Source organism: Erithacus rubecula (assembly GCF_903797595.1).
Source record: "Erithacus rubecula genome assembly, chromosome: 2".
NCBI classification, from domain to species: domain Eukaryota; kingdom Metazoa; phylum Chordata; class Aves; order Passeriformes; family Muscicapidae; genus Erithacus; species Erithacus rubecula.
The window spans coordinates 86,555,512-86,582,558 of record NC_136685.1 but is presented as its reverse complement, the minus strand read 5'-3'; the positions used below and the strand labels follow the sequence as shown (position 1 = coordinate 86,582,558).

At 37.7% G+C, this 27,047-nt stretch overlaps 1 protein-coding gene across 7 annotated transcripts in view; it reads left to right on the top strand.

Annotated features, from left to right (window-relative positions):
- Nucleotides 1–27,047, top strand: part of EML4 (EMAP like 4) — a 145,591-nt gene that overhangs the window by 94,814 nt on the left and 23,730 nt on the right. For 5 of the 7 annotated variants that reach the window (XM_079297522.1, XM_079297517.1, XM_079297520.1 and 2 more), the window contains 8 exons: nucleotides 1,126–1,254; nucleotides 4,302–4,327; nucleotides 4,776–4,808; nucleotides 15,584–15,707; nucleotides 20,524–20,673; nucleotides 22,108–22,177; nucleotides 23,399–23,509; nucleotides 25,907–26,002. In XM_079297522.1, coding sequence (XP_079153648.1) covers nucleotides 1,126–1,254; nucleotides 4,302–4,327; nucleotides 4,776–4,808; nucleotides 15,584–15,707; nucleotides 20,524–20,673; nucleotides 22,108–22,177; nucleotides 23,399–23,509; nucleotides 25,907–26,002 — 739 coding nt within the window. The remainder of the gene's footprint in view (nucleotides 1–1,125; nucleotides 1,255–4,301; nucleotides 4,328–4,775; nucleotides 4,809–15,583; nucleotides 15,708–20,523; nucleotides 20,674–22,107; nucleotides 22,178–23,398; nucleotides 23,510–25,906; nucleotides 26,003–27,047) is intronic. The other 2 variants (XM_079297523.1, XM_079297518.1) reach the window with 1 other exon arrangement.

Genomic DNA, 27,047 nt, shown 5'->3' with positions numbered 1-27,047 from the left:
GCATGTTATAACACTCCATAAAGGCTCTGTCTCCATGTCTTGCACAAACCTGTAAGTTGTCTGAAGCTGAACTTGCAGCCTGTTGTTCTCTTGCCTGGTATTTCCCTATAAAGATGTCTGAAGTCTTGCTTACTAATCTTTTGCAGCGTGGGGGAAAAATAAATGCCTTTTTTAGCCTCCTAGGGCTTTAACTTGATTTGATTAACTTGTTTGTCACAGGACCTTTGAGCCTCTTGAGGTGCTGTGGAAGGAGCTTGCCATTTCTAAGGTTGCATTTCAGGACTTAACTCCTGCAAAAAGCATTTCTGACGGGATGAAGTGAGACACTATTAGCAGGACATGTGCAAACTTTAAATCAGCTGGCTGAAGGATAATTTGGGCTAGGTTACTTTTTGAACATGTGTTCCGTGATTAAGGCATACATGAAGTTATTGAACTAGTGAATTATTGAATTAGTGACTGCAAAATTTGCAAGTTCCCATTAGTGTAAATTAGCTGCAATAGGATTGCTGAAAAATTACATCAGAATTCATGGATTTAATTGTCTGTAGTATCAGGCCAAACCTAGCTTGTCTTACTCATGCAAGAGATTTGCAGACATTTGTTTCAAAATGATTAAAACCATTAATGTGATTCAGTATGTGCTAACTGCAAAGCTTCTATATGAAACTCTAATCTGATAGAACAGTTCTGCCTCAGAAATCAATGTGCTAAAGCTGGTAAACAATCATGGAAAAAAGTCACATTGTTATCTACTTAATTGATTTTTTAAAATATAGTTTATTCTTTAAGGCTTATATACTTAGCCTCATTTTTTCCCACTATTGTAATTTGTTTGTGATGCAGTAATGAAGTATAGAGTTATTTTGTTCAAGTCTTTATGTAAGTGCATTTAGAAATGGAAAAGAATAGATAAAACATGTGCCAATTGTCTTGCTCAATTGTTTTCATTCATCCAGTTAGAACTTTTTGACTAATCTTTTTTCCCTGTTTCATGCTGCAGCTTGAAGGAAGATCTAGCTCTGCTTTTGTCTCCTGCTGCTTGATCTGTCCATTTGCATATGAGTTCCAGTTATTGTTACATTATTATCTTGTAATTGTAAAATACTTTTTTGTTTCTTCCAGCATAAAGAAATCCTTGACTGTTGAAAAAGCTCACAGTGCTTGGGAGAGTTCAGATGACAGTCGTAACAAGCTAATGAGAGTAGCATCAACATCTAAATTAATATCAAAAGTGGCAAAGAATGCAGACAAGTATGTATTGGTTTGTTACATAAAAAAGCAAGAGAACTTGAGAGTCAAAATATTATGAAATCACACAATTCTAGTGAACTTACTGGTGTATATGCTAAGACCTTTTTTGCATCTTTGTTTTTACTGTGAGTACTTACATAAGCTGCCAGTTTGGTGCTCCAGGTGCCCATGTAATTTTAAGATTATTATAAAGTAATTCTTGTGTAAATATGTTTTAATATTGCCTGTTGGATTATCAGGATTATGACATTTTATGGCTTAATGCCAGTGATGTGAAACTTTTAATTTTTTTACCTAACTAAAGCTGATTTGAAAATGCATGTGTATTTCCTTGGAGTCAGTTTCTGAATTTTACATAGGATCTGTTTCCAAAGTAGACTGTAATGGTAGGAGCATACTTTTATGATTTCAGATGGGTCTCTCTGTTTAACTGTATAGCAAGTTCCTGGTGGCAGGTTCTAGACTATAGGCAAGGCTTTTCTTTCAAGTGTCACCTTCAGCAGGTGATGTGCTGGAGCCAACCATTCCTCTCCTGCTTCCTCAGCAGCAGGTTTTCTGAGTTTGTGGTCTCCAGTCAGGGCCTCTGGGGGTGAATAGCACAGAGTTATTCCTGCTCCTGTCAGAACAGGGGCAAGGGTTTTCCTTTTTGCTGTAACCCCACCTTGTTGATCCCTATTGTGACCTACTCTTATCCTCACTATTCTCTGCCAGTTGGGTTTCCCACTTTGTATTCACATACTTAGGTTCTCATTTTGACTTTGTGGAAGTTTTGCTGAAATTCTTGCGTTGATTTTTTGAATGAACCCTGTCCTATTTGCCAATATCTCCCCAGGCAGCCTCTTCCAGCCTGGTGTTGTCTGCAGATTCCTAGATTTGCTCATTAATCTTCATTCAAATAGCCCTTAACTGGCCCAAGGCAGAACTACCTGAAAACTCCTCCCATTCTGACTAGTAAAGCACTTCAGACCTTTCAGAGTAATTTTCAGGTTTTTATGATTGTGGCTGTAGTGCCCTCCTTAGCTTGCAAATAAGACTGTCAAATACATGGTCAAGAGTGGTGCAAGTGCATTCCTAGGAATGGGAAGAACAAAGGCAAACTAATCTTGGGTGTGGGTGTGGATCTCGACACATTTAGTAGAAGCTTTATCCTTAGCCTGAAGAGTCCTGCAGAGCAGTGGAGGGCTGTGTGTGAGGGGATTATGCATTGCATACTTTGCAAGTATTTCCTTTCCTTTTATAATTGGTTTTCACTGTTGGAATTTGAAAGCCCTTTAGCAATTTAGATGATAGCATGGTACTGCTGGGTAGTATTTTGGAATGACAAAACCCTCTGCCTTTTGCTATGCTGCTGAAATATCTTTCACAGTTTAATGTATATTTCAAATTTGCTAAAAGTAAAAAAATAAATTTTGCTTTTATTGACACTTTGTATATTGTTTCAGACATGGTTAAAATTGAGCTATTTTATTTCATTTTTCTGTTATTCTGCTTATTTCTGAGAGGCCTTAAATATTGCCCTTCTACAGTCTTTAATGTGGAAAAAAAGTCAGGTATCTAACAAAAGAGTGGGCAAGAAAATATTCGTTTTAATTATTGTTAGAGAAAGTTGTCTGTTCATAACTTGATGCTGTTGTATCTTAAATATATTGGCTAAAACAAAGCTTCAAACATGAGCTGTAGACCATCACGTGCTTGAAGAGTGAGTGTTGTGTTCCTTGTCCTTATGCTCAGATTTGTAACAGAGGCAGTGTTTGCATATAAGGACATATATTAATTATAATTTCTTATACATTCTGTATGCCACATTTTCATAAGAACTGGTTGGTATTGTGCAAAGATGTATTGTTATATTTATTATATTCAATGTGTTGTTCCCAATTAGAAACGTTGCCTCATCTGCTTGAAGCTACAGGAGTCTTGTGCAAGGCAATAGAATTCAGCCCCTAGTGTGGGCCCCAGGACAGAAATGTTTTACATATGCTTTGCACTATCAGCCCAGGATATGAACTTTGTTTATGCAGCTCAGTCTTTAAGTCAGCACTGAGCTGTAAATCAGTCTGATAAAGCCCTAAGAAGTGAGAGGGTTCCCACGGCAGCCCATCATTCAGTGCTTTTCAGGCAAGACTGGGAATCCACTTCAAATTTTTCATCTGGCAGTGTGGTAAAGGGTGAATCCACCAACAGCCAGAGATGACTTTCCTCATGCATATGCTTGACCCTTTGTCACTGTTACAAAAATTTGACCTCCATCCAGCTAAAAATACTGGATGCCACTCATACCTTTCTGCTGAATTTCAAATGAATTCAAGAGGGTGTTGTATGCAATGCATTCTCCTGTCAAGGAGTGTTATTCTATTAAGAAGTAGGTTTTATGCTGGAAATTAGTGTTTTTTCCCTCTTCACAAAAAAAGCCAACCCAATACTGAGTTTTTTTATGAGTAACTCATTTCTGGCTCCGGTAAGGAGAGATGTCTCAACTGCACTGTGTTGAAGACTTTGTGTTGCACATCTAGTAATGATGCAGGAATCTGGTTTAAATGAAACTGCAGCTTGCTTACATTTAATCCATGTGTCCAATAGAGTTCATTTCTAGAAAAATTTGTGCTGTTGTGTGCTGACAGCTTATTTTTACAGGTGCTTGGCATGCTTGGCATGCAGGCCTGATGATGTTTAGCAGCTTAAAACATTTGGTTATTACAAGTTCTCTCTCTCAAAGTGGAATTTCCTCTGCACAAGGAATATGCCCTCTGTAATTTATTTTTTTAAAACTATCTGTATTTTGTAATTATCAGAGTAATTCTTAGAAGCCCTTACCATAGGTCCAAAAACTGTCGCTTGCAAGATACAGTGAACTGCATAGAATAATTGAGAAAAATGCACTACAATGATCAAGATTAGCTATTGAGCATTGTATTCTGCATTTACACTGTACACAGAATCTGATGAGGTTGCCAAATGCAGTAATGGGTAAAAACTAGATTATACTGCCTTGATAAGCAATCAATTTTTGCATGTTATTAATGATAATATTTTGAATTTTTCCACAGGCACAAAGATGTCATTGTCAGCCAAGGTAAATAAAAATTTATTTTTAAATACTGGATAAAGTTGAAAGTATTTGCTTTTGACTGGATAGTATTTCCTGTAAATGAATACAATGGGGCATATGCTTATGAAACAGGGATTTAGAGGTAAACTGTCATTAATCAACTCCAAGAATTAATTTGGCAAAAAGTTACTCCAGATATTTATATGAATCTTTAAAATTATGGAGAAATACCTCATCAGGTTGGATTTTTAATACAGAAGGTTTTGGTAGGTGGGTGGTGGGGGGGGGGTTGATTTACTTTTGTGAAGCCAACCCCTTTCTAAAAATTATTTTCTCTATGTATATATGCATAGAGAGAGGTTATGGAAACAAAAATCCAAAGTTTTGACCTATGTGCCAGTCTTCATCCAAGCAGGTGTGAGTCAGACTTTAGAAATAGTTTTAAGATATTTTATTTCTGTCCCATAACTAGCCAAAATGTCAACTCGTGAAAAAAACAGCCAAGGTAAGAATTAAGCTGTACCCTGTGGTTGCTTTCTTCTAATTCAGCACTCTCACAAATCTTTTATTTGGCTTTTCACCATCAAAGAGCATCAGTGCATACTGTCTTAATATTTCAGCTCTCTTCTTATGCAAATTTATATGCTTATACACATTGCCATCTATATGGGGTCTATTTGGGAATAGTTAAAATAAATTACAGCACACATGATTTCATTGGAGAGGAATATGTGTTCAAATAGAAGTCTTGCATTGTTGCCTAAGATGTCACAATATTAAGAACTGCCAATTAAAAGATTTGTTTTATCTCAGCTTTCTGTCTTGCCATTATTTACAACATATAAATGCTGATTAGACAAGAACAGAGACTGAAGGCTTTAATAGTCTCCTGAAACGAAAAATTAGTCTCTTCTGAAGTGTGTGTCTTTGCACCAATGAATCTTGCATTCTGTGGCTACCTGCTGCTGCTGGCTTGTTCAGTCAAGAAAAGGAGCCATCTATCTGAATATGGTGGGATGTGACAACAAAAGAACTCTGCTTCTGATGTTGCAAATTACTCTGCTTTGATGTCCTGCAAACTGTACTGAAGCATGCAGTTTCAAAACTAAAGCATGTACCCCAAGTGCATGCTGTACACAACAATTCTATGTACAGGGGTTTTGTCTTGCGCTTTTTTGCTGCTAATTAACAAATCTGTAGTCTTCCCATTCTGTGCTGTCAGCAAATTTACATTATTCACAGTTTGATTGCTTTTGGTCTCCTTCAAAAGAGAAAAAAAAAAAACTCAGATTTTTTGAAAGTTTTTGAAAGTCGATAAACAAAAAATCAACTTGGATCCAATTGCTTTATCTTTGTCTAGTTCACAGAGAAATTACAGGTATAAAAATATTCTGAATTGATGCTTACAAAAAGCATCTTCAGAGACAAATGTGCGAAAGAGAATGAATAAGTATCAAGAACAAAGAAATGTTTCATTATGCCACAGTGCTTGACACTAGCTGTGGAACAGTGCATATGTGCAGCACTGGCTACTGTAAAAGGAAAGCTAATCAGACCAGCTGTTTAGCTTTTCCAGTTTTTGAAGAAAACTATTATATTAAAAATACCTTTCCTAGTAAAAACAGCTTTTCACAAAACCAAGTTGTGTATAGCTAAAATACTTTCAGTACTAATTATTTCCTTACGATGTGCTTCTGCATCGCTGCATATTCAGCCCAAAATGGACTTATCTCATTCTGGTAGCTGTAATTTCAGTGGCCTCAAGGTGTTGCCTGCTATCTTCTGTGTTACTGTGCAGAGGATGTGATGCCTTCCAAGTGTGTCATGCTGTGGACTGTCCTGAGCCTAACTGGAATCAGAGAAACATGAGGCAGATAACAGGGCCCCACACATATGGGAGGTGGAAGGAAAGTCTTCTCACAGAAAATGCATTTGCTCCAGTTTCAACACATGGAGTGGCAAAACGTAATTCTCTCTCTAACATGGATGCAGATGCAATTAGAGAATTCAAAGTTTTGGGTTTGGGGTGTTTTTGGTTTTTTTGTTTGGTTGTTTTTTGGTTTTTTTTAAATATGGATCATTGAATATATTTTTGTTAGGTTTTAGAGTGTCATGTGTGTGGGACTATTAGCTTTTATGTTGTGTTTACTGCCACAGAAAAAAAGCCTGTGTGGGTTACTGTTGTTGCAGGAGGTTTACCCACCTTTCCAGTATAAGCTTAGCAATACTTTGTCACCTCTCTGTCAGGGCAGGTGACTTTAGCCTGTTTTGTATTTGACAGCTGCCACATAAGTAAATCAATTTCCAGTTGTCACCTTGACCCAACTGGTCAGGAAGCTGAAGAGTTGCACAGACAGTTAGTGTAATATTTCTGAACCAAATTCTGTGGACTTGGAAAGTGTTGTCTTAGGTTGGGGTGAAGAGCTGCCCTTCATGGTGTTTGTACAGAACCTTCCTGTTCTGGAATGCAAGAGCACAAAAATATACAGCTGCTTTAACACTCCTTTGTGGCTTGCCAGCCTTTGCCTCGTGGGGTGAGCAGTCTTTAGCACAGTGTTAATTATGTTACAGCAGTCCCCTTGAGCTGCTCATTTCACTGAGCTGTGTGTAACACACTGTGTATGCTCCCAGCACTCATCTCCCATAAGGATTGCATCCATGTGCTTGCTAGACCTAGAAATTCTGTGAAGGAGGCTCTTGGGAAGACTGCTGGTGTGCAAACTGTCAAGCTTCAAAGCAAATCTACGGTAAAAATACGTCAGTGTCTTTATAGGCACACAAAATAAGTTTGGAATCACTGTGAAATTGCAGATTTTCATAGCTGAAGGTGTTTGCATAGGATAATGGGATGGAAGATGACAATTTTCTGTTGCTTTGAGCATCCTGGAGTCACTTTGTTTCTTTTTTTTTTTTTTTTTTTTTTTTTTTTTTTTTCAGCTAATTAAAAAACAGCTTTGAAAATGCTGGTATAGTATAGTACCACAAAATAGAGGTGAATACATTTTTGCATGCTTAGTTCTTGGAATCTAATTTTCCTAGTGGTAGAAGTTACTGCAGTTATATCAGTCTTCTGATACTCTGTGTAGATTCATTGTGGTTTCTATTGGTATTGGTGTTAGCTATTAAAGTGAAAGACTTGGGGAGCAAGTGAGAGTCTTAGGTGAGCTTCAGTCTTGAAAGACATTAGCTGTGGTGTCAGAATTGGCTTTGGTTTGATGTGGAGTTCCCCAGAGTGTGTTGCATGTAAATGTCAGCAAGACCTAGGCAATTCTGTTCTCCTGCCAGGAGCAGCAGCAGCAAAGGCAGCCACATCCTGCAGCTGCCTTGTGGGCAGCCACTTGATTTTCCTCTCTTTATCTCCATGCCTAAGCCACAAGTGTTACAGAGTCATCTTGTACCTTCTCAGTACCAGTTTTGTTCACTTGGTGCCTTTATCTCTCTCACTTGGGTTGAACTGCACATACTTTATGTAAGGTTAGTCCTGAGCTTTTACTTCTGGGTATGTGCTGCAGCAGAAGCCAAAGAGTCAGTTTGTTTGTTTGTGCTTGTAAACTACACCAGTCTTTTGACAGTAAAATCCAGTACTAAAATTCTGTGAAAATCCAATAAACCTGTGGGTGAAATGAACAGGTGCTTACAACAGCCTTAAAAAGACCCTAACTAAAGCTATTCTTTTAAATTCTTTACCAGCAGGTGTTTATAATTGCCTATAAAACCCATCTTGCTTCTCACTTCAGCAGAAACATTTTTAAAGTATTAATCATAAGGCATTCATATTTTTATACCCAGAAGTTAAAGACCTGGCTTATGTTAAGATAAAAGGTAATTTATTTCTCTGAGATTGTGTGTTTGAGTCTGGCTTTCAGTGATAGCAGCTCCACATATGAATCACTTGTTCACTTATTATAAAGTAATAAGAGACACTTAAACTTTTTGGACAGCAATAAAAACCATATGTGGAAGAATTAATGAAAAACATGCATTGCATTCCTGAGTTTTTGGGGTTTTGTTGTTTGGATTTTTTTTAAATTGTACTTTTTTAGTTTCCAGTACTTTTTCTTCTGTTAGTTTAACTGTGCTGTAGTTTTAACTTCTCAGACAGAGCAGTGATGAAGCACACAATGGAATAAAAGTACCCTGCTGGCAATGTGTGCTGTCTGCTGAGAGTGCAAAATTCAGTGGCTACCTCGGATTGCTCTTTCATCAGACAGTGCTTTTTGTATCATGGTTGTTGAAGGTGCTCTGGTACCTGAGAGCAAATAGAGACCCCATCTATCATTGCTGGGCTTCTTGCTTTTGTTCAGGCACAGTTCATATTATTAAAAACCATCAATACTGTCACAAAACCAAATTCTGTACTTGGGAGTTTTTGTCATTGATCTTTGGAGAAGTCAGAATTTTATAATTTAAGCAGGAAGCATTTAGTTAGTCTTATTGAGCTTGTTTGTGTCCATTCTTCCTTTTTTAGTCTGTTTATTTTTTTTTTTTTGTGAAAAGCTGGAGTTTAATATTAAACTTCAAATATTTCAGTGCTAATGGTAACCCTTGTTAATACTTAGATTCATAATGTCACCCAATAAATGAACAATCAAAGTTTATTTTTCAGATTATGAAAAAATTAATAACCAAAGACCTGTTAAGAAATTTCATGGCAAAGCTGTAAAATCATTCCAAATCAGGGCAAGTCTCTCATCTCACCTATTGTATTTGACTGTTTGGCAGGCATTGCACCAGGGCTCAGTAACAGCAGTGCATGTCTGTCTGTCTGTCTGTCTGTCAGGTTCAGCAGGCACTGGTACTGGGGTGAGACATTGCAGACCTGCAGCCACATTTGAATCCTACTGCAAGACTGAGTGTAACAATCTGGGCTGGTGACTGAATTTGGTTATTCATCTCTGTGCTGTTAGCACTGATTTAAATTAGAAACAGGCTTCTGAACTCTTGTCCCTCAGGTTAGTGGTCCTGCAGAGCTCTTGGACACAGGCCTGAAAGCAGAAGGCTTGTGGGAAAGAAGCTATTTGCAGATTTAAAAAGCATAACTTCACTGGTCAAGCAACTAGAAGGTGAAGACAGATTAATAAATGTACCCTGGATGTGGTAGTTTATTGTATCTCACTGGACTGTTCTGCATGGCCAAGCTAGTTGGAGACTTTGGGGTTTTTCATTTGCTTGTAAATCACTTTAGGGTGCTGCTACACACAAATAAAACTGAGCTGGGTTTTGGTTTTTTTTTTAATGCATCAGCCCATGCTTCACTTTCAAACTAGATGGAGTGGGATCTACTGAATAATAGTCAGTAATAATTTGCAAAATTATTTTAATGATTCCTTTAGAACTAAACTTGTGTGGGTGTATATATATAATCTACTGTATGCTCATTAGACATCCCATTATGTACATACTTGTCAGCTGAAGAGCAGTTAATTACAGCACAGACTTGCAGGGCTACCTCAGAGTCTAGTCTAATGAGGAATAGTGTAATATAAAATACACTTTTCTAATATGCCCAGTTTTGTTGAAGAAGTCATTAATTGAGGGTGAAGGTTTCTCACCTGCTTCTACAAAACTACTTGATTTCTTTTTGCAGCATGTTTTTTTGGAAAGCAGGAGGGTTTTGTAGTCTGCGTCTTCAAATTTCTGAACTATCTGAATACTAGCTTTCATGTCTTCTGAATTGCTTTTCTCTCTAGACAATTCTGTGTTAATCTACAAAGAGTTCTTTGATTTATTTTCTCCTCCTTTCCTATTTTTTTATTATTTTCCTTTGCAAGTCTTTCATATGTTCCTAAGAATATGTTTCAGGGAAAGTAATAAATTGCTTAAGTGCCATTGCATGAGTCTTTCTGTGCTGGCTTCATGGAAGCACTAATTTCAGCTTTTCAGATGTTTTTTATATATCTTTGCTCTCTGTTATCACCTGCAGGGTTTTTCATTGGCCTTACCTTCCAGCTTGCTTTCCCTGATTTGCTGGGTTTTAAACTTTTTTCCAAAGGTGCATTAATAGAAATTGTTGAGAGTTGAATTTTAATGTTATAGAGCTGCTTTTTCTTATTTCTTCAACATTTTTTTTTTTTTAATAAAGCCTGATTAAAAGCTTCTTCATACTAATGGGTATCTGCTCTTAGTACAAGGAGGCTTTGTAGAAAACTTTGTCAGTCCACTATTTGTCTACAAATTTTATTTGCCCCTAGTTTTAGTGAGTCCTGGATTGCCATGCCTTATCAACAGGTTCCTGTATGCAAGGTAACTATGCTGGCTTACAGCACCTTGTTTCACCAACATATTTATTCCTTTCTTCTCTGTCAGGCTGTAAACTTCCAAAGAACATGCTGTAGACACTTTGGTTGCTAACATCTGCCTCCAGCCTGCTGGGACCTATTTGGCTTAGTGTTTACACTAATGAACTTAACACAGGAAAGTAGAAGCACTGAAATTTCACTGATGACACAAAGCTAGGAAGCCAGACTGATGGAGTTGGAAGCTGAGATTTTAATACAGTAAGACATAGATGTTCCTGAGGCTGGAGTAGTATAAAAAAAAATTAAGTTGTTCATTCAGGAGTTGCTAGTAATGTTCTAGCTATAAACAGGTGCTTGCCAGAATTAAATGGTAGGGGAAAGGGCTGTAACATGCCACTTAATTGTACAAAGGTTGAACCACTCACTTATTTTGAAATCACAAATGCAGTCCCAGGATGTATCAGAAGTAATTCTAATGCAAATAGAAGCCTTGCAGAAAGTGTTAATACATCAAAACCCTGGTAGGTTCTCCTCTGTAATACTGCAGGCACCCATAACCATAAAGGGTAAGTTTAAAACCCCTATTATATAAAAAGGGAGTTAAATAGCTGGATGTTTTTATTTTTTCAGAATATGAAGACTGGGAGGATTGCTTTTTTCATGCTCATCCAATTCATTTTCTGACAGCAGATGAGCAGACCTATGGTGAAATGAGCAGCCATGCTGTCACACACACACAAAGAAAACAACCTGGCCTTGTGTTATTGTCAGCTGGAAGTTGAGAAGTTCCCAACTGGTAGTAGGAGGAGGTTTTTGGATGCTCTTCTGAAATCAGCAGTGTGTTTGTGTTTCTCTCAGTGACAGCCAAGGCTCTGCTCTGCAAAGCAGTTGCTACAGTACTCTGCAGAGTAAAAAACATCAATGCAAGCAGAGCGAGGCCACAGGAAGGACATGTTGGGTATCTGTCAGGCTGGACTAGGCTGAGCTGAGCCAAGCCATGATGTTCTACCAGCTCATTACATTAATTTGCATTAATTTGCAAAGCCAAATGCCTGAACAGTATGCAAGAGTACCTTACCATGTCCTGGCTTCTGTCTTGGTGTCTCTTCTCCTGAGCAGTGATTTGTGTCACTTCAGCTGACTGGGGCCACATTTTATTCCAATTAAGTGTTTCTGCGTCTTTGGGGCCAAGTTAATTTCATCAAACCTCTGGGGGACCCATGGAGAGCCAAGACCTGTGGAGTCTGCTTAGGTCCAGCAAACCCAGAGGGCTATGTGAGGCTAAGCCTGAGCCAATCCTGGGAGCATAAATTGGGAGTGCTGGTCCTGTGTTCCCTGGCACTTGTGTAAAGAGATTGTTGAGGCTCCAGAGGTTAAATATCACAGATCCAAGCAGAGTTTGGCAAGGGCTGTGAATTTGAGCTCAAAGCTGCACAAAAAGCAGCTACAGCTGTTCCTGGTGAAGAGCTGGCCCCTGGAGCCCAGGGTGCTGCAGCCACTTGATGCTGCCTTTTGTAGCAACTGTGGGCCTGAGCTTTTCTTTTTGTGTGGTGTGAATAATCCATGGCACTTGGGTGTGCTACCTGCAGAGCTTCAATTGTGCTTTTGATTTTTTTGTTGGTTTGATTCATATTTGTAAGGATTTGTGGGATGTCTGCAGTTGCAGAATAATTAATTTAGCAAGTGCCAATGGTTCATCATGGTGTGCCTTCCTTGCCCTTTCCACACACATCCCTTAGCCCCACCTTGCCCAGATGCTTCTACTCAGTGGATAGTGGGATCTGAACATCTTTTTATATGGAACAAAATATTTTTACTTTCATACCTAGTGTTTTCAGGCTGGTAGATACCAGAATTGTCAAGGGCTTTTTGTTGGTTGGGGTTTGGTGAGTTTTTTACCTACTGTCTTTAGAAGTTTTGAATTTTTCTCCCTTATCATCCCTTACATACATGTCTGTTATAATAAGACTAAGGCTCTTTTTTCCCAAAAGAAGGAAATAAAAGTCTAGACATGCTGCTTTGTTTTGGAAAATAGTGAGGTTGCAGAAAAGGAACATAGTCTAATGCTCTTTATCATTCAGTTGAGCAAGTATAGTATGAAAGAGTTAAATCACTGATTTTCTTAACTTGCAAATAAAGAATTTGGCCTCAGGCAATTAATTGCTGTTTGAGAATGGTGTTGGTACGCTGTCATCCTCTCTAGTATTTCAAAAGATTTTTACATTAATATTATATCTGCCCTACAGGTTATTCTAATAAAAGAAAATTTACAGTCTTAGACCAAAAAAAAATCTTTCAGTGGGTTGTCTCTTTTTCTCATCCTTCTTTAGGGAGAGGCTGAATCAAGTTTTACTAAGGCTGTGTCTTTTTAACACGCTGTGTCAAACTGTTAAGTGTTTTAAGTATGTATCTTCAAAGGTAATCTTGAGTAAATACAGCTGGTTAATAAAGGTAAAAAAAGTTCTTTCTTTAATGGGAAACTTCAGAGAGCTAATTTGTATCTGAGTGCCCTGTAGATATTCTTTTCCCTGAGCTCCAGGAGAGCCTCTTCTGCCAGAGACTTGACTGAATTCCTCTTGGGCTCTTCATGTCTCTCATCTGCAGAGTCCAACAGGTGCAACTGCCTCCATCAATAAGAATTTCAGTAGCAGATTGTCTCCCCTGTTCTAAGCAACAATGAGGAATGTGATCCTAAATTTGTGGTGTCATTTTGCACTGATCTGGTGGAACCAGAAGTGCCAAGCTCAGTGTTAAATGAAGAATTTATGGTTTAACAATGATTGGTCTTTTGTAAATACCCTCAGGCTTTAATTTGTAAGACTGTGGGTGCCAGATTTTAATAGAAAGGTCATTATTAGTACATTACTCTTGGGTTTGGTCAGTGTTATTTTATATCTGAATATACATACTATAAAAATATATTAGTGGATAAATGGGACATGGTGCTAGTTTGGAGTAATTATCTAAACATTTATGTCAAACTAGTGTCAGCTCCAACCTTTAACTTTTCTTAGCAATGCAATTAAGCAATGCACATGTGCTAAAATAACAGTTGTGTCCAATTTAGCTATCAGGGAGTGATTTTCTTAGTTCTTTTTTATTTTTATCTGAGACAGGTTTTCTACTGTTTCTACAATGGTGAGACTCATGGGCTTCTTGTTCAAAGCACCCGTGTTTGTTCTTGGAAAGAAGTGGGACAACTGTTTTTCATCTTTTTTTATATTTGTTCCTTTCATACAAGATTTCTATGGCTCAACTTTTCTTGTATTAACATGCTAAATAAAAGAAACGTTTATATATGTGTTAGCTTTAAATTATTCAATTATTATGATTAAGGTTTCTTTTGCCTTTTTAGACCTCCAAGTTTGACTTGAGCTCTTAAGCTGTGATTCTGTGGAAATCAGTCTCAGTTTCTCATAATTTCAACTTCAGATGTTTTAGGGAAGGCCAAACATGGATTACACAATCATGCAGTCTGAGTATTAATCTTATGCTTAATTGGGGGAATATTTCCAAGTATTCCTTGAGGATTGTAGGGAAGTCTGTTTCATGTTTGTTTTTTAAAGAAGTACTAAAGTAATTGTTTAAAAATCTTTATTTTAGAGCTTAGTGTTTGTTGCATCAAATGTGATTAGAGATTTCTTAATACCCTATTGCTAATTTATAGCTATTCTTCTACTCCACTTCTACTCAACTGTTCATATTTTGGGTGGAACTCTGAGTTCCCTGTGCCTGCTACAATTTTCAAATCCCCACTCATAAAAAAGTGTCAGTGTTCCAAATTCACAGCAGAATATTATATTACTTTGGTTAATATTTATACTAAAAATGGATGTTAATTACCAATGAAGAACAGTAAAAAGTTACTTCATTGATGCAAAGTTAGTGGAATATTTGGCTCTTTGTCATCAGTGCTTTTTGAAATGGAACTGTAGTTTTCCCTGGTGGTAGGTAAGATCACTTTCCTTGAAAAGGGACTCCTAAAGGCTTGTGAAGTGCTCAGATTCCCACTGAGATGATATACACGTGTTTTTGTCGCAGCTGAAGTGATTCTGAGCTGTTGCTTTTTTCCATTCTTCAGGATATAATGCTTAATAACTCAGGATGCTGTACTAGTTTGTGGTGATATATAATTCTTGATTCTATTCATCAGCAAAGCCCTTGATGCTTTTTCCTGCAGTGTCCTAGCTTGGCTGCTAGGATTTAGAAAGGTGGGCAGCTGGGTGGGGGAAAGAACCAGTTGGCCATGGGGAGCTGTGGTTAATGGGTCATGCTTTACCTGGGGGCCAGTAGGTGCCACGTGGAGTCTGCAGGATGCTGGCCTGGCCCTGCCCTGCTCATCATCTCTAGCAATGGTCTGAGGTAGGTGACACAGTATCCTCTCAGGACTGCAGGGACAGCAGACCAGGGGCTCAGTGGCTGTGCTGGAGAGATGGGCTTGCAGGAACCTCACAGAATTAAGCAGAGACAAATACCGAGTCCTGCACCTGTGGGAAAGAAGAGTCTCTGGCAGGAACACAGTCTGGGGACAGAGGGGCTGCAGGAAGCAAGCTGTGTAGGAATGACACCTGAGGTGCTGTCAGGTGCCAGGAGAGGCTGTGCCATCTCCATCATAGGAGTTTTTCAAATCTGGATTAGGCAAAAGGCTGAAAAACCTATTCTGGCCTCATGGCCTGGCAGAGGTTGGATTTAGACATCTCCTCAGGTCCTTTTCCACCTGAAATACCTTATCCCATAATTCTGTGACTAATTATTTATTCAGTTTCAGATTTGAATTTGAATTTTGCCTTTATAACTTAACCTGCATGTTTAAAATGTTACATGCTCAATCTGTTCTATCACAAATTCAACTAACGCTTGTTTTGTGTGTTTAATGTTCCATTAAAAAAAATAAAATCTGGGCCTTTACCAAGCTCACATTTCAAAAACAATTGTTATATAACCACTGCAATTTGCATCTCTGTGCTTATTACTGGTTTCTTTTGTTCTTACTTCTTGTGTAAACTTGCCACATGACTAACGTGCCTTTTTGTTTCAACAGAGGGAGAATATATCAAGATGTTCATGCGAGGTCGACCAATCACAATGTTCATTCCTTCTGATGTAGAAAACTATGATGATATTAGGACAGAGCTGCCTCCTGAAAAGTTAAAACTGGAGTGGGTGTATCCTTAATACCAATAACTACTCACTGTTCCCTTTTTGTCTTGTCTTGCATTTTTCCCTTTTAGAATCCAGACTTGTCTCTTGTCTGTTAAGATGTGAAAACTAAAATGCGGGGGAAAATGTTCAAATTAATGTAATAATGGAAAGAGTTTGTAGCTCCTGTATAGTACAGATTTAAATGGCAGGCTACATAGGTACAGATATAATGCACTTTTTCTTTGTTTATTTTGCTGTTGACTAATTCTAATTTACTAACTGATTTATATTTAGTGCAAAAGAAAGCATATTTGGAGAGTTACAGGATTTGAATAATGTCCCCCTCTGCCTCCCACTTTATTAATGTAGGTTTTGCTTCATGAACAATTAGTTTTCAATCTCTGATCCTTTTTAGGAAGTTTTAGAACTATGGACAATGTTGAGTTTGTTGTCCTTTCCTATGGAGTGAGGATTGGAGAAGCTACCATCCTTTGCACTGGTTCTGTACTTCAGCTCCAAAGTGAAGTGGTTAATTTCTTGGAAACTGCTTTGTATTAAATGCTCTGAATTTATCATTTGAGGAACTGAGTAGGTGTGTGGCTGATGACAATTCTCCAAGTTTAGTAGATGAAGTTCATTTTAAGAGATGTGCTTTTGCACACATTTGAGACTTCCTGTCACTCCCCCATCTCTACAGATTTTTCCAGTAAGCTGTGATTGTGTAAGTTTCCTAGTACTTCAGTAAAATAACATGTCTACACAGCACTTGACTTGTAATAATCTGAGGTTTGATGCTCTGATGTTGCTAAAAGCAGAAAAATTTTTTAGGAATGTTGATCATACACTATCATATGTCAAGAAGAAAGTTTTGGATTAAAGTCTGACTGGAAGGAAGGCAGTGCTCTTATTCATGCTTTGTAAATCTGGGGTACCCAACTTTCCAACCATCACAGCTCTGGTTGCTGACCTAACTCCACTCATGACTGTGGAGTGAATTGGGTGAGTCAGTGATTTGGCTGAAATGTAATCTTTTTTTGTGAAGTTAATTTTCAAACAGGACTGGTACATTAGTTTGATTTGCCTCACAAACATGCAAGGGCTGGCACTGGCATTCTGCAGGAACATCAGCTCTGCTTTTCCAGCATCAGTGAGCAGTTTGGACTGCTGAAAACTGATCATGAAATCACACCCTCTGTTAAGTAGGTGCAAATCCCAGTGTGGACACATTTAATGTCCAAGAACTTTAAGTTGGGTTAAACCAGTTGGCTGCTGAGGTCTAATTAAAGTGAAATAAATCTAGTCTAAAGAGATCGTCCATATGTTTTGGAATCTGTTTAAGGAAATGTCATCCCAAATCAGACCAGTATATTTATGAGTGTAGGATATCTTTTGGATGCAAAGGTGAAGAAAATGAGGAAAAGGCAGTAAAATTTATGAGGACTAATAATGGTCTCTATATGAAATTTATGAACAAAGTTGCTCTTCAGTTTGGAAAATGCAGCAGCAGCAGACCTTCTGCTTTATGCTCAGGTTTAGCAAGAGGAACAAATCTGCAAGGCAGCTGTATCTTGCAGATATGATGGCAAACCAAACTCTGTCCACCTTATTAAAATGTATGGGGATAATGATTCACTGGGTATTTTACTGATGTCAGTGTTTTGCACCTGAAAGCTCAACTGGGTGTTGAATAGTTCCATTTATAGGATTTGTTTTGAAGTCTTCTAATTCTCCTGCCTTCTGGATGATTTTTTGTAACTGGGTTTTCCTTTGTTATTACTCCTTTGGAAAATGCTGGTTAAATATTAGCTACTGCAAGGAAAAAACAGGCAGATTATTGGGATTGATTTTGTTGGTTTTTTTGGCTTGTTTGGGAGGTGAGGGGGAGGGGTCTCCTTTTTAGATGTTTCTTGTAGGTTTATTCAACTCTTGATGCCCTGTACTGTAGATTCATCTAGGGAAGCTTAGCTTTTGTGTGTCTTGCAGATTATTCTCATTTGAAGAAATGCCTAAGCTGCTTGGCAAGATAAAGCAGCTCATGGGAGAGTCTGAGCTCTTGACTGTGTCTGGTTCCTGAGTGATGTCATTTAAATTGAATAATTTAGTTTGAGTATCCCTGCTTTGTAGTGCAATCTTTGCTACTGCACTTCAAAACTGGTTAAAGCATATCTGACATTCCTAGTAATAGCAAAATTGGCTTATTTAGTAGCTTCAGAGGTCACAGTCAGTGCAGCTTTTGACAGTGACTTTGTAGATTCTTTTTCCCAGTGTATAGTAGCTCAATTTCAAGAAGGTATTTCAGACTCCGTTTTATGAGATTATTTTTAGCAGTAGTGCTCTTCTTTCTAAGAATAATCAAAGACAGTGGTAAATTTACTGCTTCTCATGTATGGTAGATCACTTTTCATGAGGGCTGTAGCTATTTTTAGCCAGTTCAAACAAATAAACAAATAAAAAAACCCCAAAACTTAATGTTTTAAACATACTGAATGTTGTGACAAAACAGTTCTTATAATTGGTGAGTAGTCACAATATCAAGACAGCTATCTCTCGATTTCCTTGATTTAATAATTAGTTTCACTGAAAGACTAACATTGAAATTCAGTGGAAATCAAGCATCAAAGTTGTGTCACCCCTTTTTCTGAAGAGGCGCAGTCAATTATTTAATTAATTTTATTGCATTAATTGTGTTGCACTGTATGTGCTGCTTTGTTCTGCATGTGTGGAGAAGGAAAGAAATGCTGTGGAACAACAACCTCTCTTTTTTTCACTCAAGATAATCTGGGATATAGAATGAAAAAAGAAAAAAAAAAATGTCCCACGAAACAGGTGGTTTATTTATGTGCTTTTGAAAAAATGTGCTTCTAGAAAATTCAGCCACTCTTTGGTACTTTATTTTATAGGAAGGGTAAAGAAAGGAAGGTACTGAGAAAATGTGATTTTTTTTTTTCTCAAAGCTTCATGAATGTCAGAGCTCAATGGTGGGTGCCAAAGTATTTAGCTTTAGCTTGCCTAAGCATGGAAGACTTCTGCTGTGGAAAGACATGTTTATGTAAATCATTAATACTTTTCTAGGATAAATGTTCAAAGATGTCAGTCTTACTAAATGCTTATCAATACATTCCCTATTGTGTACAGCAGATGTGCAAAATCTTCCTCTGAGAAGGTATTTAAAATAGTGTTCTTAATGCTTCAGGATAGAAAAAATATTTTCATTTGTTTGTAGCCCATCGCTTTTGAAAGTTCAGTTGTTTGGTTTGTTGTTTGTTATTTTTTATGAAAGGCCATTCTGGGGTTTCTCTTAGTTCCATCAGAACTTCTAAAAGAAGAAAGGGGAAAATTGAGTGGGGAAGTTAAGAGTAATAGAAGAGAAAGAGAGGCATCCCTTTTTTCTGCCCTCAGCATTGTGTTGTATGAGGATTTCTCTCAATATTATTTGCTTAGCAAGCCAGTGAATAATCTCTGCTTCAGAGGAGCCATTGTGTTCTTCCCTGCTAAACGGAAGACAGCAAGATATAAATGTGTTTTGTTTTCCACTCTCCAAAGGGGTTTAACTGACAACTGAATGCAGTGTCCCTCTTTGAACTGTTGTTTAGTTACAGCATGTGTTTAATTTTACAAGTATTCCTCTGGTCTGGTGGGACTGCAGAAGAGGAAGGGTAGTATGACATTTTTGGGGGTGTGGTGCTATTTTTGATAGAAAGGTGGCCTTTTTTCATGGAGAATAGAGGTCAGGCTATCAGATTAGGAAATACCAGTTTGGATACTCCCAAACTTGAATTACTGCATCTGCCTTCATTTATGAGAAAGGGCCATCTTCATCCATCCAGATTTCTCCACATGGGCCTTTCACTTCCTTTTATTTACCTTATTAACCAGGACCTGAAGCTGGACTCCTTTAGCTTAAGTTGCCTAATGTGTTTCCCATCTTTTTCTTGCTGTTGCAGGTGTATTAGTTGGCAATGAAGTGGAAAGCTCTCTAAAGTGCACGACATAACAGGAAAATAATATTTTTGGGGCTACATAGTTAGATGTTAAAGTCTGAGTTATGATGTTAATTGTTCCTGGTGACCCAGGGAACTGAAATATAGGCAGGCAGCCACATTAATAGTCTAGAGGAAGAAAACTGCACCTGTTCCAAAGAAATAATGAGTTGTAATAACGTTTGATCAGTGCCAACCAATGCTCCTTAACAGTGTGTAAAACTTCTGAATGTCATTAGGAACTGTGCATATTTCTACAGAAAACGTGTCTTTTATATGTTTTGGGTAGATTTGAATAGCATATTTTTCACTGTGTAAATTCCTTTTAAGTTTGGTTTGTTTAAAAAGTACTCTTAAAGCAGTCTAAAGAAATCTTTCCTGAGCTTGGCAGCTGCTGTGCAGAAGCTTGCCTTTTTCTGTAGGGTATTAGAAATTGTTTTAAAAGGCAATGAAAGCAATACTCTGCTGCCCAGCCTGATGATACACAGCTCTGCTGCTGTAGAATTTCAATTAGAATAGCGAGTTCTGCTGTTACCTCATGAAATTTCACAGGAAAATTTTTACAAAACTGCAATACTGTGTTTGCTTTACTTCTACCATATCTTATTTTTAACATCAGTGATCATCATTTCTCAAGGGATTTGGGTTCCCAAAGTCCTGTTGTATGAGGGAGTTTTGTTTTCTTTTTAAACTATGTTAGTGAAATCATGCTGCAATTCCATAGGGAAAAACTTGAAGAGCATTTGCTGACATGAGAGCTCCCCAGGAATCCTTTAAGGGAAAAATTTAAAAAAAAAGTTAGTTGTTTTTTTCCTGGTATTCAGTGACTTCATAAACCTTGACTAAAACAAAAATACAGATATGGGTATCGTGGAAGAGACTGTCGAGCCAATGTTTACCTCCTTCCTACCGGAGAAATTGTGTATTTCATAGCCTCAGTGGTGGTACTATTTAACTATGAGGAGAGAACCCAGCGGCACTACTTGGGTCACACAGACTGCGTTAAATGGTTAGTATGCAACATTTGCATGTGAGTGTCTGGGTAATAATGCAGAAATATTGCTTTTCCCCTCCTGCTGTATTTACAAACTAATTAATGTCATCGTTGTTGTAGTTATTTCCTGTTTAATCAGTCCCAGTAGATTTCACTGGAGTAAACACGGCACAAATAAATGGTGTTCGAGCAGTCCATGCTAACTTAGGATGTCTGGTTTAAATGTAAAACAAGGGGATATGTATACAGTCTAAGAGTGCCAGGAAAGGATCTTTGCATAAATTAATCCTAATAGTTGTCCCAGAAATTAAAAATTACTGTTCACCTGACTCTAAATCAGTTGTTTACAGGCAATATGGCAAAAGCGCAATCTTAAAGGAGAACTAGAAAACCGCGCTGAAAACTGAGCAGTCATAATCTAATTTTCTAAAAGATGCCCCATCCAAGTATAAAGAGAGTCAGGGAAATCAGAAAGATGTTTGCAAAAAAAAAATCCAAGGGAAGGAAAATTGAAGCCAATGTCATTGTGGGTGCAAAGGCAGTTACAGAATTTGCTATGTTAGTCTGAAGAGTAGTGCAGAAAATGTAATGGGGAACATAAACTCCCTACTGTGCAGTACCTGACTGGAAGAATTTTGACATCTAAAGCTCTTCTCTCATTGTCTGTGCAATTGCTTGTAGTGGGAGGAATGCTACCAGTTTGTGTTCTTCATTTTAATTCAGAAAATTGAACTGAATTGTAAATTTTTTTGGCGTCCATCATTATGACCTCTTCAGGTTTGCCCTGGCCCTCCTTTATTCTTTCAATGGTTTTCTTCTCCATTACAGTTTTACAGACAAAGCAATTAAGAAAATAGATCAATAAGTCCCAAGAACTGGGAGAATGTATTCTCTAAAATCAGGGGTTTTTTTACATCAGCTTCAAAGCAAACTGTTATAAGTAAGGGCAGATTTTTACTTCCACTAGTAGTGCACCACACTTCATTAGTACAATCACAGAAGTAACTCATTTCAACTGGCAGTAATCTCCAGTTCCTGGGTGCACAGGCAAGCCCTCAACCAACTTTTCTGACTTTTTTTCCCTGGCTTCATGACATCTCTAGATTTAGGCATAAAATACACTGTAGTGTTTATAAATATGACATGTGTAGGAGATTCATTACTAGACAATGTGGATTTTGTTACAGTGTATGCAAACCTGAGATGTGTCACAGCACATATAGAGGTGGCTCTTCTGGCATTCCTAGTTGTGTGTCAGCCAACAGTCAATGGAGTGTGGAATGAAATATCTGATGAGAAGCATTCAAGTTGTCTCCTTAGAAGTGGGATTTAGAATCATAAGTGTCTTCATGGGCTTTTGTTGAGAAACAAGTAAAAAAATTTACAAAACACCTCTCAGTTTTGAAGACCTATGACAGCAAAAGCAAGTCATATTTCTGTCTGTCTTAGTCTTGCAGTTCATCCAGACAAAATTAGAATTGCAACAGGACAGTTAGCTGGAGTGGATAAAGATGGAAGGGTAAGTAATAGAGCTGTTGAGCAGTAGTATCTTGTTTTGAAAATCAGGAAAAAGTGTTTTGGGGTTTTTTAATCATCACCTTCTGTCTGCAGTTTATATTATGCACTGCATTTACTGAGATATTTTGAGTTCCTCAGGTAACAGCCTTTATCTCTAGCAAAAGACAGTAACAATGAAACACTCAACCATACATTAAAAGGAGCAGAAGCTCAGGAAGTCCTTTATCTGCAAGCAAACTTGAAGCTTGCAGTTGTTTTATAAGGCCATGTAATTTCTGTCATATTACTTTCCATGTCTTCTCCCAAGGGAGAGAAAATCCCCAATGCTGTGGGTCAGTATAGTCTTAAGGCTTCATGGAAGAGGAAACCAAGTTTGAGAATTTGTCGAAGGTATGCCAAGCTTTCCTATAAACTTGCTCATTTGTGAGCAAGTGTATTTAAATGCTGCTCTCTACCTCTTGGCATAGTTCTGTCAGAATATGAATAATTGGATTATTTTCATGAAGTTATAAATGGGGGGAAAAAGACAGATGCTATTAAGTGTCAAAGCATTTTAAATATAACTATTTGTCAGATGTTCGACTTAATTTTTTGTATTTTGTAAGAAATTAATGTGGGGGAATTTTGAATACATGATTTCCACTGAGCGTTTTCTGACTCTTGTTAGAGCTGGTTGGTTTGTTTTTCCATCAACAGATGGATTTGTCACTTTCAATGGTGAATGCTGTCCTTAAGCCAAGTTAATTTGTGATTGTTTCTAAGCTAGTTTGGGATAGTAGTTGTATGAAATATAACCATGGACATTTTCATTGACTGGTTGGTGATGGTTAAGAGGTGCAGTGCACCAGTGTTTATTTTTTTCCCTAATTTGTATATATAAGCCCAGATTTGATCATTATTTTGAGTTGTATAATATCACTAGTCTGGGGTCTGACATGGAAGATGATTCTTCCGTTATTTGTTCAATTCTCGATTTGGTTATTTTCACAACTACCAAACACGCTTTCCTGCCTGGATGGCACCGCTGCCACGTTGGCAGCCCAGCCATAAGGAAGAGCATTGCCTTGGCTCTTCCCTTTGGCTGTGAGGGTATTCCCCAGCAGCATCCAGCACAGCCACCGTGCCTTTACTGAGCCGAGCTACAGTTTGCAGTTCAGGCAGCACGGCCTGGCCCGCGGCGCTGTCCCTGCGGTGACCTTGGTCCCCTTGCTTTTCCACGCAGCCCCTGCAGCCCCATGTCCGAGTGTGGGACTCGGTGAGCCTGGCGACGCTGCAGGTCATCGGCCTCGGCACCTTTGAGCGCGGCGTGGGCTGCTTGGATTTCTCCAAAGCGGTAAGACGGAGGCGTGTCCCCGAGGGTGTGCCCAGTCCTATGGAAAAGGGAGGGAAATCCCTGGAGGTTTCACATGTTGATCTCTTTCAGTATTAAAAGCACTGAAGTTTTTTGTATACTTTATAAAAGCAGCTGACAGCAAACTAGCTGGAAAAACAGGAAATGGCATGTGTAAAATTGTGGTAACAAACCAGCACGGTAAATAAATAGCAGGCAAAAAAAACCTTAACTAGAAATCGAAGTCCACACTGGGTTTGGTGGTTTGGTTTTGTTTGTGAGGAGCTTTGTTGTTTTTATTTTGATGTTAGAAACAAATTTGTTAGGTTTGTGAAGACAAAATTTAGTGGGTTCTCACAGGAGGGTTAACTTTTCTGCTTTCACAGCTGGAGTAAGTTTTTGTACACCAACCGGAAATTAAAAAAAAAAAACAAAAACCCCTCGTGTTATCTTGTACTATTTTTTCCTGAGGAATAGCTTGTTCACTTTTTGCCTCATCTTTTACATAGAAAAAAAAATAGAGGTCATTGTTACTGGGTTCATGGAATTTATCAGAAAAATTTGTAGCATATGGAGATGCACTACTTGGCATTCAGAAAGTTCTCATTTCAAATTTGGAAATTAGTTGGTTGTTTTGGGGGTTTTTTTTTGTTAAATATGGACATATTTTAATATTTAAGCTGCCAGTGCATTTTTGCCAAAAGACTGAGACATATCAGACCTCCTGAAAACCCAGACTGGATTCTTGCATTCCATCAAGAAGAATTAATATGTGTAAAAACAGAAAATGCAAAAAAACAATGTCTGCAGTATTTTGCTAATAGAGGAAGAGATTTGCAGGACAGCTGAGGTGGGGCGAGATGTCTGGAGATCACCTCATCCACTGTCCTGCTTACAGCAGGTTCTGACAGAGCAGGCTGCTCAGGCTCTGGTCCAGCTGGCTCCTGGGAATCTCCAAGAATGGAAACTCAACAGTGCCTCTGGGTGACCTGTTGAAAATAAATTCTTGCACTCTCTTGCTGCAGTTTCACTTAGCAATTGAAGGAAAGAAAGCAATTGAAAGAAATTTCATAGCGTTGAAATGTTGCTATGTTAGATATAGTACATTTTGTGTTTCAGTAAATGATGTGAAGGGAGCACAGGCATTCCTGTCACTCCAGCAAACCAATGAAACTTTCATGCTAGGATAGAGATCCTTTTCAATGTGAATAAGAATACATTCCATCATTTTTATAATGAAAAAACCCGGGGAATTTTTGAGGACTAGATTTTAGATTTTATTTGTTCTGTTTTGCAGCTGAAACTGAATTTGATACCTTATTACAGTCTTAAGTGATTGCTCACTAGACTGAAACAGTTGGTGTACAATATTTAGAATTTTACCACAGAATTTATTAACCCCCACAAGAGCTGTGTACATTGCCAATGCTGTCTTCAGTGTTTCTTCCCACCTAGTAATTCACACATATATTTGCATATTACTGCTTAGAATAGTGCTTGGGAATAATAACTTCAGCCACCTCTATTTTCATAATTTGTTAGGGAATGAAGTGCAATAATCAACTTTAAGATAAGTAAAGTCTCCTCCAAATCTTTCCCCAAATGTCCTTGAAACCAGTGGTTCGTGCAAGCATGCATTACTGGGTATAAGGATGGTTTTAAGATTTTTTTTCCTCTGCTCCTTTAATTACATGTAGTCATATATTTACCATTCTATTGTAAAGGTGTCCAAAATAAGTGGTTTCAGTTATTTAATACTAGGTGCTGCTCTATCTTCCCTGCAAGCATTGTTTTATTCAGAAAATATTACATTTGCTGCAGTTTTACCAACTACATGATGAAACTGCTGGTACTTTATGTCCCATAAGGCAAAAATGAGACATGCTTACAGAATCTGATAGTGTAGTTGTGTGTATGTGATGGTGGTATTTAGGAAAAAAGCACAGGTGGAGCTGTGTGTCTGTCCTCTGTGACCTGAGGAAAAACAAATTATTTATAGAATAGAAAACTAAATCATTTTGGTGCTGGCATGAAATTGCAAACAAGAAAAAAAAAAAACCCAAAAAACAAACAAACAAAAAAAAAACCAGCTAGAAAAACCAACAAACACAACTAGAGTAAAGACTTGGTAAGATACTTTTAAAGCTTTCATAGAATATTATTTGAAGCATGGTCACTTTTTATGAGATTATACAAAAATCTATGTCTGTTTTTAAGAAAGAAAAAAAGAAAAATTTTGTATATATATATTTAGGTTGTAATTACTTTAAAAGCACTTGGTTAATTTATATTTGTACCTTTGTGGATCTTTTTTTTTAAAAAATATCTCTGCCCTACCCTGTTTCTAAATTGGGTGTGATAGTACTTTGTCATTACTTCTTTTTTTGCTTTTTCCTTTAGGATTCTGGTACTCATTTGTGTGTAATTGATGACTCTAATGAGCATATGCTTACTGTGTGGGATTGGCAGAGGAAATCAAAAATAGCAGAGATAAAGGTAATTTTTGCACATGAATATTCTGAAATACAAGTGGTTTTTTTCCCATAAATACAACTTTGTGAGACACACTTCTGATATTACTTGGAAACTGCAACTGTGTAATACTGCCTGCTTGTTTAAGGGTTCCACAGAAATTCTTAACTTGTTTACTGGAAGAGGTTTGAATATTGAAGGGTTTGTAATTACATTTTACTCATCCTTAAGAGCCAATGCAAATAAAGCAATTGTCTAATGGTTTCTTAGTTTAAAAAATAAATCCTGGGAACTTTAAGAAACTAAACTGATGATTCAGTCTGTAGTTTTTTAAAAAAAATAAAATAGTTCTAAGCATTCCTTATTTCAATTTGGTCCGAATCAAATTCTGGTTATTGATTTTCACTATTTGTTTCCTCATGTTTGAAGTCCTAAGTACTTTTGTGGATTGCAGTCATGTCGACTTCTCTGTTTCTTTTTGAAACTTTCCAAATTTCAGACCAATGAGATGTGTTCAGAGGTGTTGCACTCAGTGCTCATGTAAAGCTGATTTCACTAGGAACACTCAGTCCTTTGTGTTATCCAGTATCAAGCAAACAAATATTGCATGTATGGGGAACCTAGTGTTTTTCTATTTTTATAAATCATGCTCCAAAAGCATATATATCTTTATGATTACAAACTTGTCATTTCAGGTAACAAAATCAGGTTGGTTTGACCTGTTTTCTCTAGATTATGTTGACCAATACTAACTGTATTCTACAAGTTTTAATTTAATTCTATGACAGTATTTTTAATTCCTTTTTGATATTTTATATGAAACCATTTGGTGTATGCCTTGTATTTCCTGTTCACTGACATTATCTTTTGACAGTTTTTGCACTCAGGGGAGTTCTTTGGTGTTTCAGAATTGGCTAAGAATTATTTGGCAGGGATAGCTTGCCCTTCAGAACTTATTCACATCTAGGACTTGCTCTTTCAGTGTCTTAAGCACCTTTCACAGAAGATGGTGTGAGAAGAGTTGCATTCCTTGAGCTGGGATACAAAACAAGCTGTTTCTTAGCTGAAC